Raw genomic sequence first — 17538 nt, forward strand, 5'->3', positions numbered from 1 at the left:
TAAGCTTTAATTAGTCAGACAAAAGAAAGCAGTAAAAGGTTAATGAAATGATAGTTGCACCTCTAGCTCAGACATTTTGTATGGTTGTCGTTTAATAGGCTGGATTTAGTAAGGTGCACATTTGTGTTGCACTCGTATTTCTGGATGTTATGGTTGATATCCTTCCTCCAAAACACTTCATCTTTTTTTGGCCGTGTGGGACCCTTTCGTTTTATTTTGTGCAGTGAGCTGTAGGGTCATCCCTTTAAAGCGTCTGCCTCTGTGTCCTTTCAATGGTCACTGAACACGAAGTGGAACCTGAAAATAATGAAAGGACAGGTGTAGGTGCAGGCAGAGGACACTCTGTGAGTAATGGCTGAATCAAACTCACCGCAGTTGTAATCGGGGTGTCGTGTTTACAAGGGCCGCGGGAGGAGTCACACAGTCGAGTCAGAGCTGTGGGCGTGTTTTCTTGCCATCGCGCCGCGCCGGTGTCCATATATGGTTCGTGACGTCTTGCTCCGGAGGTTCCATTCACATAAAACTGATCGGCAGGAATCCCCTTGGAGGAAATGTAGGCACTGGCGCGGGCACTTCTCTCGCCCGTATTCAGGAGTAATCAGTTGAATTTTTTAGGCAATAAAAACAAGTCCAACAAATCAAAATGAAGGTCTCTAGCATAGACTGCCGGCGTCTGAGGAAAATCATCAGGAAGGAGTATGGAAGCTGCCTTATTGTGGACTGTCGACCTTATTTTTCATTCACGAACTCTAATATCAAAGGCTCAGTCAATGTTAATCTTAACTCAGTGGTAGTCCGGAGATCCCGAGGAGGACCGGTGCCCCTGCAGTTTGTCATCCCGGATGAGAGAGCTCTGTTTAGGCTTCGGGAAGGGAGCATTTCGGCTATAGTAGCGCTGGATGACCGGACGTCCCACTGGCAAAAACTGAAAAAGGACAGCGTAGCTCAAATAGTAATAAACACCCTGTCACATCTTGCGAGCGGGGCCAACATCTGTTTCTTGAAAGGTGAGAGATTTGGCGAGATGAATTATTTTAATATAGACAAAAAGAAAAGTCGGAAAGTTGTTTTTTTTTAACTAAATAGACCTTTTAAAAAAGCCATTAAGGCAACTCAGTTTTATATTTGTTTGTTTTTATCATTTAATCTATTTTATTTTATTTCATAAGAGTTTTGAATTCGTCCATATTTTTATTTGTGGGGATATAAATTCAGAGTCAGTTTTATATCTTTCATGGCTTTGTATGTTGTTGTGGCACAGACTTAAAGATGAAATCTTTTTTATTATTATGACAAATTGTAAAGATTGTTTGTTATAATCTAAAATGTATCCTTATAATTGACTAAATGAAATATTAAGAAGTTATTGTGATTTTATTTCAAAAGGAGACGAAAGGGCAGAAAGAAACCTTTAATATTTAATCTTAGTCTATTTTTTCCCTGATAACACTGGTACTGTTCGGGGCAGTTCTTCACCCCTTTCGCGTGTGTTAAGAGTAGCCGACATTTTCTTTTACTTCTTGGACATACTGTAGATGTCCTGCGTGCGTCAGTGGAGCGGATGAGTCAGTGCGAGAGAAACGCCAGCAAATTGGTGGTGCAATTGCTTTCGTTGATAAAACGAAGAATTTCACCCCTCCCTATCCGCACTACCTCTTTAGGCTAAACAAATCCCCCGGGGTTTGTGTTTAAACACATCCATCTCCGTCTGTCACTTGTGCGTCCTCAGAATGTTGGCCTAAATCGATTACCGGTCCTTCGGTGCGGGCTCCTGTAATTAATTACGCGTCTGTAATCAGGTTATAGAGGTTATAATCCGGTGCTAAGTCTGTTTCATAAACGCTGCCATTTCACAAGATTTGTGGTGTTGGTCGGAGGAGGCAGAATTATTGTAAGCTCATTTATTAAAAGTGTGTTTGTTTGTTTTTGGGGGTTTTTTTTTACTGCTTCTCTCAGGAGGATTCGAGAATTTCCACTCTCAATACCCTGAACTTTGCACTGAGGTGAAAACCATTGACCAGAGCGGAAGTGAAACCGAGAAAAGAGTCAGCAACCACAGCGAGAAGCTTTCACACCACAAACCAGATTATGATCAGGTATGGAAACACCCTTTAGCGTACAATGCAGTACTTCCCACCATCTCTCCTACAGGACCACGGGGCACAAAGCCACTGCCAGTTTTTTTTTAAACTTAATCTAAAAAGATACATACACACAGGCACGCTCAACGCATGCTGACATCAGAGAATTTTATTTTTGGCACATCAAAACATTTTCTCAACTTACATATGATATTATATGACCTTCGCTGCTCCCCGGTCTTTTTATAAAGACAGCATGATGCCCAGCTGATATCAGGACACCCCATAGAAAAGACAGCCTTTCATCCCTGACCTTTCTGCTATTATTTCCACTGACCAAATAGAAAACATGTGGCTAGTTTAGATTTCAAAGAACACTGTTGTGCCTGGTTGATGCATTATGGGCTCTTTCAATACCGGGGAATTCCTCTAGCATCCTGCGTCCATTTTGTCTGCAAATGACTGTAATGATCGGCTGGCAGGTGTTTGGATGTTCCTGCTTGGACAATGGTTGTGTCATAGCAGATGGATAAATCTGGCGATCGAAGCTGTGTGTCGTGAGCTTGACTCATGTCTCCGCTTTCTCCCTCTTTTCCTTCCTCAGGGTAAACCAGTAGAGATCCTGCCTTTCCTCTACCTCGGTAGTGCCTACCATGCCTCCAGACAGGATTATCTCAGCGACCTTCACATCACAGCCTTGCTCAACGTGTCACGCAGGGACCTGCAGCCGGCCAAGGGCCACTATGACTACAAGTGGATCCCTGTGGAGGACAGCCACATGGCCGACATCAGCTCCCACTTCCAGGAGGCAATAGACTTTATAGGTGAGTTGAGGAGAGTAAATGCATTTAACTGTTGATTTCTGCTTCACAGGGTTTGCCTTGAGATGTTTTGCTATCTTAGAATACGGCTGACTCACTAATGCTCAAACCAGCTAGGAAAGGGAATAAATAGACCAACATTAGATGGATGCTTTTCCGGCCACAAGATCAGCCTCGGTCTATATGTATTTATAATCCAGCTTCACCCCAAGGAGTCTCAAAAATACCCACGCTGAGTGAGCGAGATATCTATACATGGATGCATTTATTTTTGAAATGCGTCTTTGTCTTCAAATAGCCTCCCTTTATCGGTGCTGCTCACCTGCTGCCATTCACAAATAGAGGGCTATAAGAAACCCAGCTGTAATCAGTTTAAGTTAATCGCCAGCCTTCAATCCCCCACCAACATATACTGCCTGTCTGCTTTCATTCAGGATTTGCTCACTTCCCCCGTTCCCTTCCGACCTCCCCCCCTTCTTTCCTTGAAAAAGACAATCCCATGCTGGCCAAATCACATGGTGCCGGGTGTGGCCAGTCAGTGTGACAACTGGGTGAGCTGTACGTGTTTAGTAATGACCGGGTGTAGGAGGCTGGGGGCTGGCTGGCACACACACACACATACGTGCATGCATGCACAACAGCATTGTTTATGATGGTTGGGTGGAGGATTAATGACAGCTACACAATGAGGGAGGACATCAGTTTTTTTGTTAGCAAGAGGGACTCATTGGTGGACCTGTGGCCAGCAGGGCAGCAAATGTGTTACAGAGGAAAAGAGAGTGCGTGGGAGGGAGAGAGGTGTCGGATAATAGCAGCAACAGCAAAAGATGTACAAAATGTGCTGGCGGCTATTTATATCCAGGCATAACCAAGGACAAAGCTTACCCACAAGCAGCTTGGCTGACCTGTATTAGCTGGATAGTATTGTGCATTGTTTGGGGATGCAGCCTACATTTAGGGTGTGTTTAAATATCTTGTCCATTACATAAGGCAGTTTTAGTCTACATTCAAAGAGGGCCTCAACATTTCATTAGGCACGCTAACTGATTAGACACGGGCTGCTGGTCTCATAAAATCAATCAATAAATCGGAAACCCTTCCGACCAAGCGGGTGATGTAAATCGGAGAGGAGAAAATAAATATTATTGACCTCGTGGATGAAAACAGCGGTTGAAGCATGCCATGACATCTCCAGCCAAAGGACGGTAATTAAAACACCCACTGCTGCTGCTGCCCCGCTCTCATAGCACCCTCCTCTCCAGATGAAGGTTCATTATTCATTCATGTGGTTTTATCGGGAATCAGAGCAGTCAGAAATCAGTCATTCTCCTTCATAAACGCACAGAAGTGGCCCTTAATGTTTCTGCTTAGTGGACGAGGTGATGTGTAGGTGTCGTTACCGGCTCGTGGAACTAAGTGTCAATATGTAGATCAGACTTAGATGCGAGACAGAAAAGAAGACATGTGGGTGTTTGCTTCTAAGAATTCTTGAAACGTGTTGCGAAGGACATTTAGACAGATGTGTGAAAGTGAACTCGTGTGTAGGCCTTAAAACATACTGACGAGTGTGTAGGAGCGAGGCGGCTCCAAATTAGAATACACTTCTCTGTGCCACAGCGAACACCACAGCAGCACCCAGCACCCCCACAGTGGTGCAGCAGAAAACAAATCACATGTACAGCTGCACTCTGTGACTAAGTCAAGCCTCCCACGTGCCTCTGTGTGTGCCACTTACAGTAGCAAATGACGTGTGCTCATTTCTTTCTACAAAATAAATGTGGCAAACTAGATGTTCATGAGAAAGAAAGAGAGATAAAATATTTGGGGAAAAGTGTTCCTATAATATAGTGAGAGTGATCGACTAGACAATAATAGCCCAGTTAAATTTATTTCCTGTTCCAAACTCCTGATTTGAAATCAGTTTGATGTGTGGTTTTCTTATGCTGTGACAAATTTGCTGATGATTAAAGAAAGAGAAATATGTCACTGTCTCACCAGATTCCTCCCTTTTTCTTCCAGATCATGTGAAGCAATCAGGGGGGAAGGTCCTGGTACACTGCGAAGCAGGCATCTCTCGCTCACCTACCATCTGCATGGCCTACATCATGAGGACCCAGCAGCTGCGGCTTGATGCAGCCTTCGACATCATCAAGCAGCGCCGGGCAGTCATCTCACCAAACTTCAGTTTCATGGGTCAGCTGCTTCAGTTTGAGTCCGAGGTGCTGTCCAATGCACCGGTTCATGCTGCCACACCTGAACCGGCCACGCCCTGTGTCTCGGGATCCGCTTCCTTTTTTGCCAATGACTTTGCCACTACCTTCAACACCAAAAACTTTGAGCCGTCTGTGTTCACCCTCCCTACCTCTTGCCTGCAGTCCCCAGTCCACCACCAGTTCAAACTGAGCCCAATAACTGCACTGCCTTAAAATAAACTGTGACTGCTTGTAGTCTTACTTGAAAATATAAAAATCAACGCTCTCTCTGTGTGCCTCCGGCAGAGCAGATAGACTGGAGATCAGCCACAGACACAAAGAAGAGTCAAAGACAACTGTATTCATAATAGGACTTGAAGCCTATGAAATCCATGGGCTACAGACACTGATGCTTTTTTCCTGTCTTCTGAACTGCAGCGATGAAACAACACAGCACAGTGATAAACTGCAATATACATGCCTTAGGTTGATATTGTGATTCATTTGCCTATTCACAAACATGGTCAGGCATTTAAACCTAATTTATTTGAAAATGATGGTCCGTTTTTTCAATAATGTGGATACAAATATGTGTTTAATAAATGTTTTCACTGCAAAAAACATTGTTGCCGTGTAATCTTTTATTGTGCATGTGGTAAATGCCCTTTTTCATTCAAGCCAACATAAACATGTTCATAAAAACAAGACAAAGGAATGACCAATATTTATGGATTTAGATAATAAATCCTGTCTAGACAGGCATAAATGCAGCAGTAGAGGCAATAGTGACACCTACAGTGGCTTAGAGCTGGCCCTTGTGACTAGGGGTATATTTAGATCAGAAGCCTTGCATGTATTTCGTACCTATAGTCGCCTTCCACACAGCCGTATTTTTTATGCATAATCTATAAAAGCGATGAAACATGTCGCTTTCATAGAAAACTTAAACCAATTTTAATCAGAATTTTGAGACATCAACTACTAGAAAATAATTAGTCAAAATTCCTGTTAGAAAACTGTCTGCACTGTTATTTAAAGACACTATAAATAATTTTGATAATCATTAATACAATAATGTTGATCATTATTAGCACAGTCATTATGATGATTTTTTTTTTTTATTTTTACCGCGTTTAGTCTTATATTTCCCACTGCTGCTCATCAAAAAATTTTGGCGCCCAGAGCGCAGACTGCTAGACTGTACCAACTAAACAAAAAGAAAGGCGAATAAACAGCAATAATAAAAGACCTAATGTTATGTCACAAACGTAACCTAACTGTAGATACACATTATATTATTGTTATATTTGAATTTTTACCTTTCATATGAATTATTTAGCTTACCCACATATAGGAATATAGTGCAAGTATATCCCTACAACCCAGTTTCACAAAATGGTATCATCCATTCTATCCCGCCCCCGCCGCCATTTTCCATGTTATTCTTTCCTGCCTTACAGTATTTTATGATTTTTAATGCAACAGTTTGATTGTTAAGTTTGGATTATTATAGTTGTGGTTTCTGCAGCTTGGCGCAGGGAGTGTTTCATCTCCAAATTTGCAGAGGGGACGCCCTGGATAAGCAGCCATGTATATTAAACAGGTAAGCTAACGAGACCAGACTGATGAGTGTTGCCGACTGTTACTGGTCTAATAACAAGATTTAGGCCAGCTTAACGTTTTTCCACTGAATGATAAATATATAGCTATCGAGGCTTCACTCAAAGTATAACGTTGATTGGATTGCAAAACTGCGCACAGGCACTCCATAAACGGCAAACGTTGTGTAGCTATCTAGCTAACGTTAGCTAGCGCTATTTGAATTAGTGTAGAAGTGAATTGCCTGTCCCCTCTCGAGATGCTAAGCTAACGCAACTAGGCCAGGCTCAGGTTTTCGGATTTATATGCTTCTTTTCATTGTTTTTTATAACGTTTAATGTTGCATATGATGCAGAATACGAGAGTTTATTGTATAGTTGTCGGCTAACTCGGCATTGTTGATTTCAAACCTTCAAAAATGTCCTGAATGAAAGTAGCGGTAGACCATCAGAGTGACCATCAGCCAAGGCCCTGTTGCCTCGTTTTACCTGTGATGGTGCTATTCAGCATAAACAGTTTACACACCCTATGTTTACAAATATTCATAGACCCAGGAGCTCTTTGACCATGTTTAACTGTAGCATGTGGTTAAAATATTGCACTGAAACAGCTGATGTTGTAGTCGGTGTGTTCACGGTGGTCTCTGGTTCCCTGTGCAGGTGATCATTCAGGGGTTCCGAAGTTACAGGGACCAAACTGTGGTAGACCCTTTTAGCCCGAAGCACAATGTCATCGGTATGTGTTCATCCACATCTTTCCGTAATTATTTTGTATTGCACCTGAGTTGCTAATCAGGTTTTTCGGATACTTTGTCCTGTATGTCACCATATCCTCATTTTGTGTTTATTTTTCCCTTCGTCTTACAGTTGGGAGGAATGGATCAGGAAAAAGTAACTTTTTCTATGGTATGAAGCCTCAAAACTTACTGCAATATAGAATTCAAACATTTAGACTTCTAAGACTTTAACTCCCGTTCTCTCTCTCTCTTTTTTTTTTTTTTTTTTTATGTTTTAGCCATCCAGTTTGTGCTCAGTGATGAATTCAGCCACCTGCGACCTGAACAACGCTTGGCCCTGCTCCATGTAAGTACAGGAAAATGTACTAGGAACATGAGCCTTTAGTGGGAAGCTATGAATGCAAGAATGCTTGCTAAATAACAGATTACTCTCAGTCAAAATCTTTGCATTTTTCTACCTGTGCCAATTGGCAAAAATGTTTTTTGTTTTGTTTTTTTAATTAACTTTTATCACAGTGTGAGTGATTTTGCTTTAGCTTTGACTAAAATCTCTTTGGTAGATGCCAAAACTTCGTTGTGTAAAAATCTCTCTCTCCCTGTCACTGTAGGAGGGAACTGGTCCACGTGTCATTTCGGCTTTTGTGGAGATTATATTTGACAACTCTGACAACCGACTGCCGGTAGGAATGGCAAACATTTCAAATTTATTCTATTACTGTATTTTCTGCTTGATTCCATTGTGATATTATTTAAAAATTTCCATCGGCCTCTCAAGGAATGTGTGTGTATGTGTTAAATAAATGGTCACTGAGCAGCTTGTGGCTAAACGTGTATGATCATATAGTCTCTTTTCAGTGCTGATATTTGTTTCACAATTAAATTTGCATTATTGTTTGTATCAAAGTAAACCTCAAAATAAAAAAAGGAAAACACAATAAACTAAAATCCAAAAAACCAGCAACATCAACCCTTTTATGCTTTCTTTTGTAACAAGACTCTTAATCTTGGGTATTAAAATGGTGAACATCCTTATTCCAATTTAAGTTGTTCATTTCATATTGAAGTCTCTCCTGGTGATGACTGTTATGAAGACCACTGATTGCACTGCGTTGCCTTCAGTACACACAGTCCTTCTTATTCTGATGATGAAGGCCGGATGTCTGTGAAATGTTGCAGCCTGGTGATACTGTGGCATAACCTGCCAATTATCGTCCTCTGTGTGACCCTCAGCTTGCCCAGTGATAAATGCATCTCTTTCTAGATTGACAAAGAGGAAGTCTCCCTTCGTCGTGTCATTGGAGCAAAGAAGGACCAGTACTTTTTAGACAAGAAGATGGTGACGTAAGTATTGCGAGGGATCAGCTGTCCATGTTAAATTTGCCAAAGGCCAATACTACATGTGCGATTCCATCTATTCTATGCACTCTTCTTGTTGCAGTAAGAATGATGTCATGAACCTTTTGGAGAGTGCTGGCTTCTCTCGGAGTAACCCCTACTACATTGTCAAGCAGGGAAAGGTGAGAGACGAGTGCAGTGCCAAGCCTAATTTAATGCACAGTAGTTTTTGGTGATGTGAAATGAATTTCATTCTTCAAGCAGTGGTCATTGGGTGGGTAGTTCTAGTCGAACAGACAGTAAACCAGTGTTGTCCTCACTATTTATTTACCTTAGTCTGTTTTCCAAAAACTAAGAGTATTAGTAGACTAAATAATTGATGTTAATTTAAAAAAATATATATAATCATTAATTAATTATAATCATTATCATTTGTTTTCTGATAGGAATATCTCAGAGGTACACCAGATATTTGGAAAATTTACCTTATGTTACTGTTTTATGTAGATCAACCAAATGGCCACAGCCCCTGACTCACAGCGTCTAAAGCTGCTGAGAGAGGTGGCAGGGACACGAGTGTATGATGAACGCAAAGAGGAGAGTATTTCCCTCATGAAGGAGACAGGTAAACGCTTTTGAATACCTTTCATTTTGTACAACCGTTGATTGGTAGATTTTAATTCATTAATGTTTTTAATTGTCTGTGAACAGTTTTGTTATTACATGACATCAGCTAGATTGTTTTGAAAAGGCTTTATAATGTATATATGTACCATGTTTCATTAGCCTTAGGCAGGATTTGTAATTTGTGTCACATGTACTGTCGCCTCACAGCAAGAATGTTCCTGGTTCAAATCCATTCCAGGGCTTTCCTTCCTGCAGCATTTTAGTTTCATTGTTTGTGTGGTCGTCAAAGCACTTAAATGTATAGAAAAACGTACTCCATTTCCACTGTCTTATAGCAGTACTGTCGGATTTCCATCACAGTCACAGTTGTGCATGACTGTAACACGTGGCATTGAATTGTTTCTATAACAGAAGTACTGCTTAATTTTGTATACCTTTGGTGAAGGAGTTACAAAGAGAAAAACCTGAAAACAATCCACTGTGTGTTTTCCTCAGAGGGGAAGCGAGAGAAGATCAATGAACTGCTGAAATACATCGAGGAGCGTCTGCACACCTTGGAAGATGAAAAGGAAGAACTGGCTCAGTACCAGAAGTGGGACAAAATGAGAAGAGCTTTGGAGTACACAATCTACAACCAGGAGCTGAATGAAACCCGTGCCAAGCTGGATGAGGTAATAAAGTTGTGAAAAACGTTGAAGTACACATGCAGAAAAAAAACACAAAACATAGACTTCTCTGTATTTTGATGCAGGCGTATGAATGTAACGCAACCCATGTTGCAACCCAGTTGCATTATTTATGCAGTAAAACACGAGTTCTATTGTCCTAGACATCATTATAAACTTAATTAAATGTGAACAAATGCCAGTATCAAGTAGACTTTACTGCCTCAGTAACAAGACTTTTGTACTTTGTTTGGCTCTTTTAATAGTTGTCCACCAAGAGAGAAACCTGTGGAGACAAGTCCAGACAACTGCGTGATGCTCAGCAAGATGCCAGAGACAAAGTGGAGGTAAAGAAACAAAAAAACCCAACAACCATTGCTTGGCTTCAGTGAAATCTCATCACAGAATAATATTTAAGATGGTGTTACAGTATTTTGTAAATGACCGTGAATGATGTGTTTGTGCTCTGGTAATTGATCTACTTTGACATTTTTGTGTTTTAGTAACAAAGTCATTTGTTAATATTGTCAGGGTTTGATTTTGTTCAGTGCAACATTTTTTTGTTCCTAAAGGTACCATAACCACAAAAAAATGCAATTAAATTTTACTTTTGTGTGTTATTTTCACATCTAATGTTTGTTGACCTCTTTTTTTTTTTTTTTTCTTTCTTTTTTTTTTCCTCTAATATATCATTGCTTATCTAAATATACCACGCATTTCTAGATGGTTAATGTCATCGGCTCATCTTTGTGACCTTGTTAAATAAATGACGCATCATTTAGTCGCTGTAAAGGAAGTAGGTTGTTGTGGGGGGGTTTTTTGTTTGGTTTGTTTTGTTTTGTTTTCCCCTCATACAATGATTCTTTATTTTGGCTCTCTTTGTGTAGGAAACGGAGCGTGTTGTGCGAGAGCTGAAGTCTAAGATCTCTGCCATGAAGGAGGAGAGAGAGCAGCTGTCGGCAGAGCGCCAGGAGCAGATCAAGCAGAGGACCAAACTCGAGTTGAAGGCCAAGGACCTGCAGGACGAGCTGGCAGGCAACAGTGAACAGAGGGTACGGAAGCCTCCCATCTGCGTCACTCGAAACACGTGATGATGCACCAACCACACTCCCCCTGCCTCTTTCCCTTTACCATCTCTGTATAAAGAAAAGGCTGGCAGTTTTTTCTCTTTTAATCCACTCCACTCACCCCTGTTATAGCCGGAAATGTGGGTACTTTCCAGCCCCTCTGGTGTTGGCCAGAGGGGCCGATGGTGCGATATGGCAGCCTCGCTTCTGTCAGTCTGCTCCAGGGCAGCTGTGGCTACAACTGTAGCTTGCCTCCACCAGTGTGTGAATGTGAGAGTGAATGAATAGTGGAATTGTAAAGCGCTTTGAGGGTCTCGAAAAGCGCTATATAAATGCAATCCATTATTGTTATTATTGTTGTTATTATTAATATTGTTGTTGTTGTTATTATTAAGAGAGAGATAAGATAAGATAGAACTTTATTAATCCCTCGGGTGGGTTCCTCTGGGAAATTCGATAACTTGTCCAAGGTTGCTTTACTTTTCAAGAATTTTGGCAAGGGTGTCTGTCAATTTTTCAGTCTGTTTATAAAACCAGAAATCCCCAAATCATGACTTATTTTATTTAGTATGGTGGGATATTACTCCGAGAATGTCCAAAAGAAAACAGCATAAAACTTAATCGGTAAACCAAAAGGCACTGATCCAAATATTCAAGTGCTTCATTCTTACAAAACTAATAATATGTGGTTTTGGTTAAGGTGTTTTAAAGGTATTTATTTCATTCAATGGATGCAGCTGTTACTTATCAGTTTAATATAACTATATTTTAATGTATGTAATCATGCATCCAGTATCTGTATAATATCTAATATCATGAGTAATATTAAAACAGGTCAACCAGTGCAAAAAAATGTGCAGTTGGCTTGTGGGATGGGATGAGAAGCAAAACGGAGTAAGCACCAGGTTGCGTATCAGACTCTGCTTACAGCTCCACTATACATCATCCCTGGCATGAGGTTTCGTGTACAGAATTGGCATGCATCACTCTCCATATGGCTTGGTGTTTGTGTGCACATGTGAGTATGAAGACGATAATTATACATAACAGCTCTATTGGCTCAGTTTTTATGGTTCATGGTGGGTCCCAGGCAGCATGCTGGCTAGTGGTTGGATTAAGCCCACCTGGCTGCGGCTGGCACAACACCAGCCAAAAGTTATTGGAGCAAAATGAAAAGCCTCTCTAGCTACAGGGGATCCTGGTTTGATCAGCTTTGAGGTGGCTGATCAAACCACGGGGGGGAAAAAAGTGAGCACAGCCATCTCACAAAGGAATTTGTCCAAATCAGTTGTCAGTTAGATTTTCTATTAATACTAGCACATTTTGGTTTACTGAATAGTAATGCTCTTTTTATAGGATTCTCTTCCAGTAGATACCTTTTATATAAATCTGTTGTAAATGTGTTAGGGCTGTCGGTCTATTAAAATATTTAATTGCGATCAATCGCGTGATTGTCCATAGTTAACTCTCAGTTAATTGCAGATTTTTAAAAATGTATATGTTTTATTACATTATCAGTGGTGTTTTTGGCCAGGAAGCGGTATTTAAGACCTCACGTACTACAGTGTTAACTCGATTCACATCGATTGTACAAATAATTTTGTTCTTCTCAAGGGAACCGTCTGGCAGAGCATTAAAGCTAAACTTGTTATTCAAACGACCCTTTTCTTCATCCATTTCTGCTTATCATTCACAATGTTCTGATGCTTCACTTCCAGACACCCCAATCTAAGGATGGTGGGCCACAGGTCACAGCCCAAGCACGCATGTGTTAATCAAAAGAAAATAGAGGTGTTAAAAGGAATAAGCATTAATGCGTTATTATCCTGTTAACTTTGACAGCCCTAAAAATATAAGTATACATTTTTCATAATTGTCATGAGGATTGTTTATTCTTCAACACTTTTCCTCACATGTAACTCTTCTTTTCTTAACCTTTCATTTGTCAGATTTGTTGGATTAATAGTCTGCTCTTGATCTTCCAGAAACGCTTGTTGAAGGAGCGTCAGAAGCTCCTGGAGAAAATTGAGGAGAAACAAAAAGAGCTGCAGGAGACTGAACCCAAGTTCAACATGGTCAAGGAAAAGGAGGAGCGGGGCATCTCCAGGTAGGGATGACTCATTCTCAGTTATCGTTCCCCGAGCAGGCGGTGACCGGGCATGATTCAATGAGTCAGTCAACCCGAGTTAAATATAATTTGATAGTGAGAGATTAAAGGTGTCTTCACATGAGATATTTGCGAATTCTGTTGTAAAATTATTTTATTGCATGTGTTATACAAACATTTGAATACAGGAAGGAAGGAGAGCCAAAGAAAACTATCGGTTCAGTTTATAAATCTATCATCCCCCTTTGTTGTCTTGCAGATTAGCTCAAGCTACACAAGAGAGGACAGACTTGTATGCTAAGCAGGGTCGTGGCAGTCAGTTCACCTCTAAGGAAGAAAGGGACAAGTGGATCAAAAAGGAGTTGAAGTCTCTGGACCAGGCTATCAATGACAAAAAGAGGCAGATTGCTGCCATCCACAAAGACCTGGAGGACACAGAAGCAAACAAGGAGAAGAATCTCGAGCAGTACAACGTAAGATAATTCAAAATGTTTCAGACCTGGTTTTCCATGAAAAAGAATTGCACACTGAGTTTTGCTTTCCTGTCTTTTGTTGCTCTAGTTGAAATAACTAGCTATTCTTTTTTTCTGACACTGTTTTTACTGGAACATTTTAACCTATACTTATTTTTCCCTTTTATTTTGGTATTTTGCAGTCTTGTGCATACAGCTTGAAGAAGTGGTAAAAAAATGTTTCCAGGGGATGGACTGGTGGGAAATTTTGAAAGGGGGAAACAAATCTTTATTATGAAGTTAACAGTTTGAGACTAAGCTTTTCATTACATGACTTGTGAACATTTGGTGCAAAATCCACAACAAAAAAGTGAAGGAAAAAAAACAGTCAACAAGGCATAGACTTTCATTTGGCTCCTTAACTTTACACAGATTTAAAATAAATAATTTTGCATTTATTTATTTCGGATTAGTGGTGTGATATATGTCGTTTAGAAAAACATTTCTGCTGTTTTGATCTGACATCCTGGCAGGTTAATGTGTCTCACTTCAAACTTGTATCTTTAGAAACTCGATCAAGATCTGAATGAGGTCAAGACCCGTGTGGAGGAGCTGGACAAAAAGTATTATGAGGTGAAGAACAAGAAAGATGAACTGCAGAGCGAAAGAAAGTAAGGACCTCGTCTTTGTTTTTAATCTTCTCTCTGACCTCACATCTTTAAGATGTAAATGTATAAAATTCAGTCATATTTTAAACTTTTTTTAGTGTGCAGTTTTGATTAGTTTGACATCTCATGATAAAATGAAGCTTTACATAAGTCAGACCTGCATGTTGAATTGAGTTGAAAGGTTGTTGTTTAGCCTTTCTTTTAGCCAGTATGCTGTTTCCGCTTGGCAACCTTTAGATAGATGCCAGTGTATTGTCTCCTGTGAATGTCACCAGGCCTTCTCAGTCCACTTAAACAATGAGGTGTGTTTATGTAACACAGAGGATGATACCTCAGGCTTCTGCTGCCACAGTTTCCTTGCCTTTAAAAGGTCCTTCAGGGTGGTTGAATTGTGTCATGAGGCTTTTTAGTGAAAACGCGCAATATTGTTCCATGTTTCTTGAAGCACGACAAAGGCAGCATTCACATTCAGGCCTCTCAGCTATTATTAGGAATGACACTCAAAACGCATAATTTGCCTTAAGCATAAAAAGAGGTTGTGATCTTTCTTTTTTTTTTTTTTTAACTGAATTCTATTAAATTCAGCAAGACCCTTATTACTGTCAGCATGTAAAACAGATTCCACGAATAGTTTGTGTATGTCAGATTTTTAATTATGCACCCATCACTGTGATCCGCTGCGCAGTCTGTCGGGTGAGAAGGCAAAATGACAGCTGCAAGCTATTAGTAGCATATCTAAAAATGAGAACAAATGATGAATTTACTCAAACCGAAACAATGAGATGGTTTGGCAGGGAATCGAGATGATATATTTTTACTTGAGGATGATAGTTACAGTTTGCAATTAAAAACAGCTTGACTTGAAATTATGTGAAAGTGAATGAATATTTATGTTTAAATACATTCAGACTATGAATCAGCAGCTGTGTTGGTTTCATAATCTATTTCCAAGATGAAGGAATACAGAGATAAAAGATGTAACCCTTTATAAAAGAGAGTTTTAGTTTGAAGGGGTTTTTTTGTTTTTGTTTTAGTGTCATGACTGCACTTGCGTTTTAGTGCTTCTGGTGACATAAGTGTAACAGTGTGTGACTCTCTGTATCTGCCCAGCTACCTGTGGCGTGAGGAGAACGCAGAGCAGCAGGCTCTGGCAGCCAAACGAGAGGACCTGGAGAAAAAACAGCAGCTCCTCAGAGCAGCCACCGGCAAGGTCCGTGTCACTGTACATGACTGCGAAATTATTGACGTGCATAATGCAACTATAGGATCCCCAATGCTTCCACCTGGATACAAGTGAAAGTGTGACTATGCATGTATGGGCACAGAAGTGGATGGCTTTTTTTTTCAGAGGATTGAATCCTTTTACTTGAACACACACACACAGTACATGGATTTATCTTCCTCTTTCCCAGGATGTCACTTGTAAGCCACAGGTAGACCTGCCATTATAGTTCACACATGCAATTACATACAGAAGAGCTGTTAGCGAAGAAATGGGCAAGAGAAGATAAATCAAATCCCAAGTTTAAAAAAGAAAAAGAGGCCTCGCTCTCTAAACGAGCCCACCTTAATACAGCGACCGACTCACTTTGTGACTCAGCCGGTTGTCAGAATAGATATATCAAATGGAATCATTCATCTGCGTCGCTACTGGCACCTTATGATAGCTAGCTAAATTTACATATGACTCACTCCTTTCTGCCTCATCCAGTCATTTCTTCGGGGCATATACATCAATCAAATATCACTTCTGAATAATGTCTGCCCAGATGAAAGGAGGCTGTGTGTAGCTTCATGGACAAATGTCCTACATTTATTTTTCTTACATTAGTCCCGGCTGACTCATCCGTCTCCAGCCTTTGATGGGCTGTATCTATCCCACATTTTTATATTCACAGTGTATATTTCAGTGTAGGATTGCGCAATGGAGTTAATACAGACCTTTTTTTTTTTTTTTTTTCATGGCTCATACAATATGAGTTTATTTTTCTGTGCTTTTTTGTGTGTGTTATTTTGCATACTGAGAATGTAGATCTTTGTCATAGTTAGAATTTGGTGCAGTTAGAAGGACTCAGTGTGGGCGCTTTACTTCAACAGTAATGCCCTTTGTCTCGGATTCATTTCATAACAGAATTTTAAGGACTAACTGTGGGGCAGAGGGCCATTGTGTTGCTCCAGGATTTGATTTTTGCATTTTGTGGTTGATTGTATGAATGTGGATGTAAAGAGTGAGTTTACCACTCCAGATTAGGGAGGAGTTCAAGCATCTCATGATCTTGTTTAAAGGTGGAGGTAAAGTCAGAGATTGATGGATATGATGGTCTGTCATGCTGAAGAAGGAGCTGACCAGTCAGTCCGACTTCACTTTAATCTGTTTTATATTACATTAATCATTATTCCTTTTGTGTCACTTATGTTCCTCCAGGCTATCTTGAACGGTATTGACAGCATCAACAAAGTCCTTGAGCATTTCCGTCGGAAGGGCATCAACCAGCATGTCATCAATGGTTATCATGGCATCGTCATGAATAACTTTGAATGTGAGCCTGCTTTTTACACCTGCGTGGAGGTTACAGCTGGGACCAGGTGTGGTTTGCTTTTGTATTTTCATTCAAATGTCTGTGTAGGCTGAAATGAAAACAACACTTTCCGGCTCCAAGTCCTTTTATTATGCAAGATTATACAAATGTGCCCGGTGGGTAAAAGGAGCAGGTTGCTGCGTGGGAAGCCAGCAGCCCAGTCAGTTTAAAACATTTAGTCTGAAGTTACTCCCCCGTTTGTAGTATCAGTATACCATCTGCCTTGGGCTTTTTTATTATTGCTTTATTCTTCCTCTTTAGAACCTGTTTAAAATTTTTAAATATCAAATGGGAGTTTTCATGTTTACTCACAGAGCAGGTGTTGTAGATTTTACAAACAATTTATGATTTATAGTAAAAAATGACTTTTGGTGGTTTTTTTGTCTTTATTTCTTTGTTTTTTTTTAAGGCTGTTTTACCACATTGTGGAGACTGATGAAGTGAGCACTAAAATACTCATGGAGTTCAACAAAATGAACTTGCCTGGAGAAGTCACATTCCTACCTCTGAGCAAGCTGGACGTCAGAGACACCGCCTACCCAGAAACCAACGTAAGTACCTGACATGAATGGGCGCTTTGCATGTATTAAATTTTGAATGTACTAGCAA

At 40.3% G+C, this 17538-nt stretch overlaps 2 protein-coding genes across 2 annotated transcripts in view; both read left to right on the forward strand.

Moving 5' to 3' along the window:
• Positions 1-526: 526 nt before the first annotated feature.
• On the forward strand, positions 527-5717 carry dusp5 (dual specificity phosphatase 5). The gene is made up of 4 exons (XM_005931305.3): positions 527-1007; positions 1957-2096; positions 2686-2905; positions 4922-5717. The coding sequence occupies exons 1-4, from the start codon at positions 644-646 to the stop codon at positions 5326-5328; spliced, it is 1131 nt and encodes a 376-aa protein (XP_005931367.1). The 5' UTR covers positions 527-643; the 3' UTR covers positions 5329-5717.
• A 779-nt stretch (positions 5718-6496) lies between these two features.
• Positions 6497-17538, forward strand: part of smc3 (structural maintenance of chromosomes 3) — a 27212-nt gene continuing 16170 nt past the window's right edge. Inside the window, exons 1-17 of the mRNA XM_005931304.3 lie at positions 6497-6697; positions 7353-7428; positions 7560-7598; positions 7708-7775; positions 8038-8109; positions 8691-8770; positions 8868-8946; positions 9272-9389; positions 9887-10062; positions 10323-10403; positions 10944-11108; positions 13109-13230; positions 13490-13703; positions 14250-14353; positions 15461-15560; positions 16776-16936; positions 17339-17480. Coding sequence (XP_005931366.1) covers positions 6683-6697; positions 7353-7428; positions 7560-7598; positions 7708-7775; positions 8038-8109; positions 8691-8770; positions 8868-8946; positions 9272-9389; positions 9887-10062; positions 10323-10403; positions 10944-11108; positions 13109-13230; positions 13490-13703; positions 14250-14353; positions 15461-15560; positions 16776-16936; positions 17339-17480 — 1812 coding nt within the window. The 5' untranslated portion in view covers positions 6497-6682. The remainder of the gene's footprint in view (positions 6698-7352; positions 7429-7559; positions 7599-7707; positions 7776-8037; positions 8110-8690; positions 8771-8867; positions 8947-9271; positions 9390-9886; positions 10063-10322; positions 10404-10943; positions 11109-13108; positions 13231-13489; positions 13704-14249; positions 14354-15460; positions 15561-16775; positions 16937-17338; positions 17481-17538) is intronic.

The sequence above is a fragment of the Haplochromis burtoni genome, unplaced genomic scaffold (assembly GCF_018398535.1).
Source record: "Haplochromis burtoni strain Fernald_Lab_line unplaced genomic scaffold, NCSU_Asbu1 Contig_140, whole genome shotgun sequence".
Taxonomy (NCBI): Eukaryota; Metazoa; Chordata; class Actinopteri; order Cichliformes; family Cichlidae; genus Haplochromis; species Haplochromis burtoni.

Coding starts and splice junctions, on each gene's coding strand:
- dusp5 (XM_005931305.3), top strand. CDS start 644: ATGAAGGTCTCTAGCATAGACTGCCGGCGTCTGAGGAAAATCATCAGG. Junction 1,008..1,956: donor CAACATCTGTTTCTTGAAAG/GTGAGAGATTTG, acceptor TGCTTCTCTCAG/GAGGATTCGAGAATTTCCAC. Junction 2,097..2,685: donor ACAAACCAGATTATGATCAG/GTATGGAAACAC, acceptor TTCCTTCCTCAG/GGTAAACCAGTAGAGATCCT.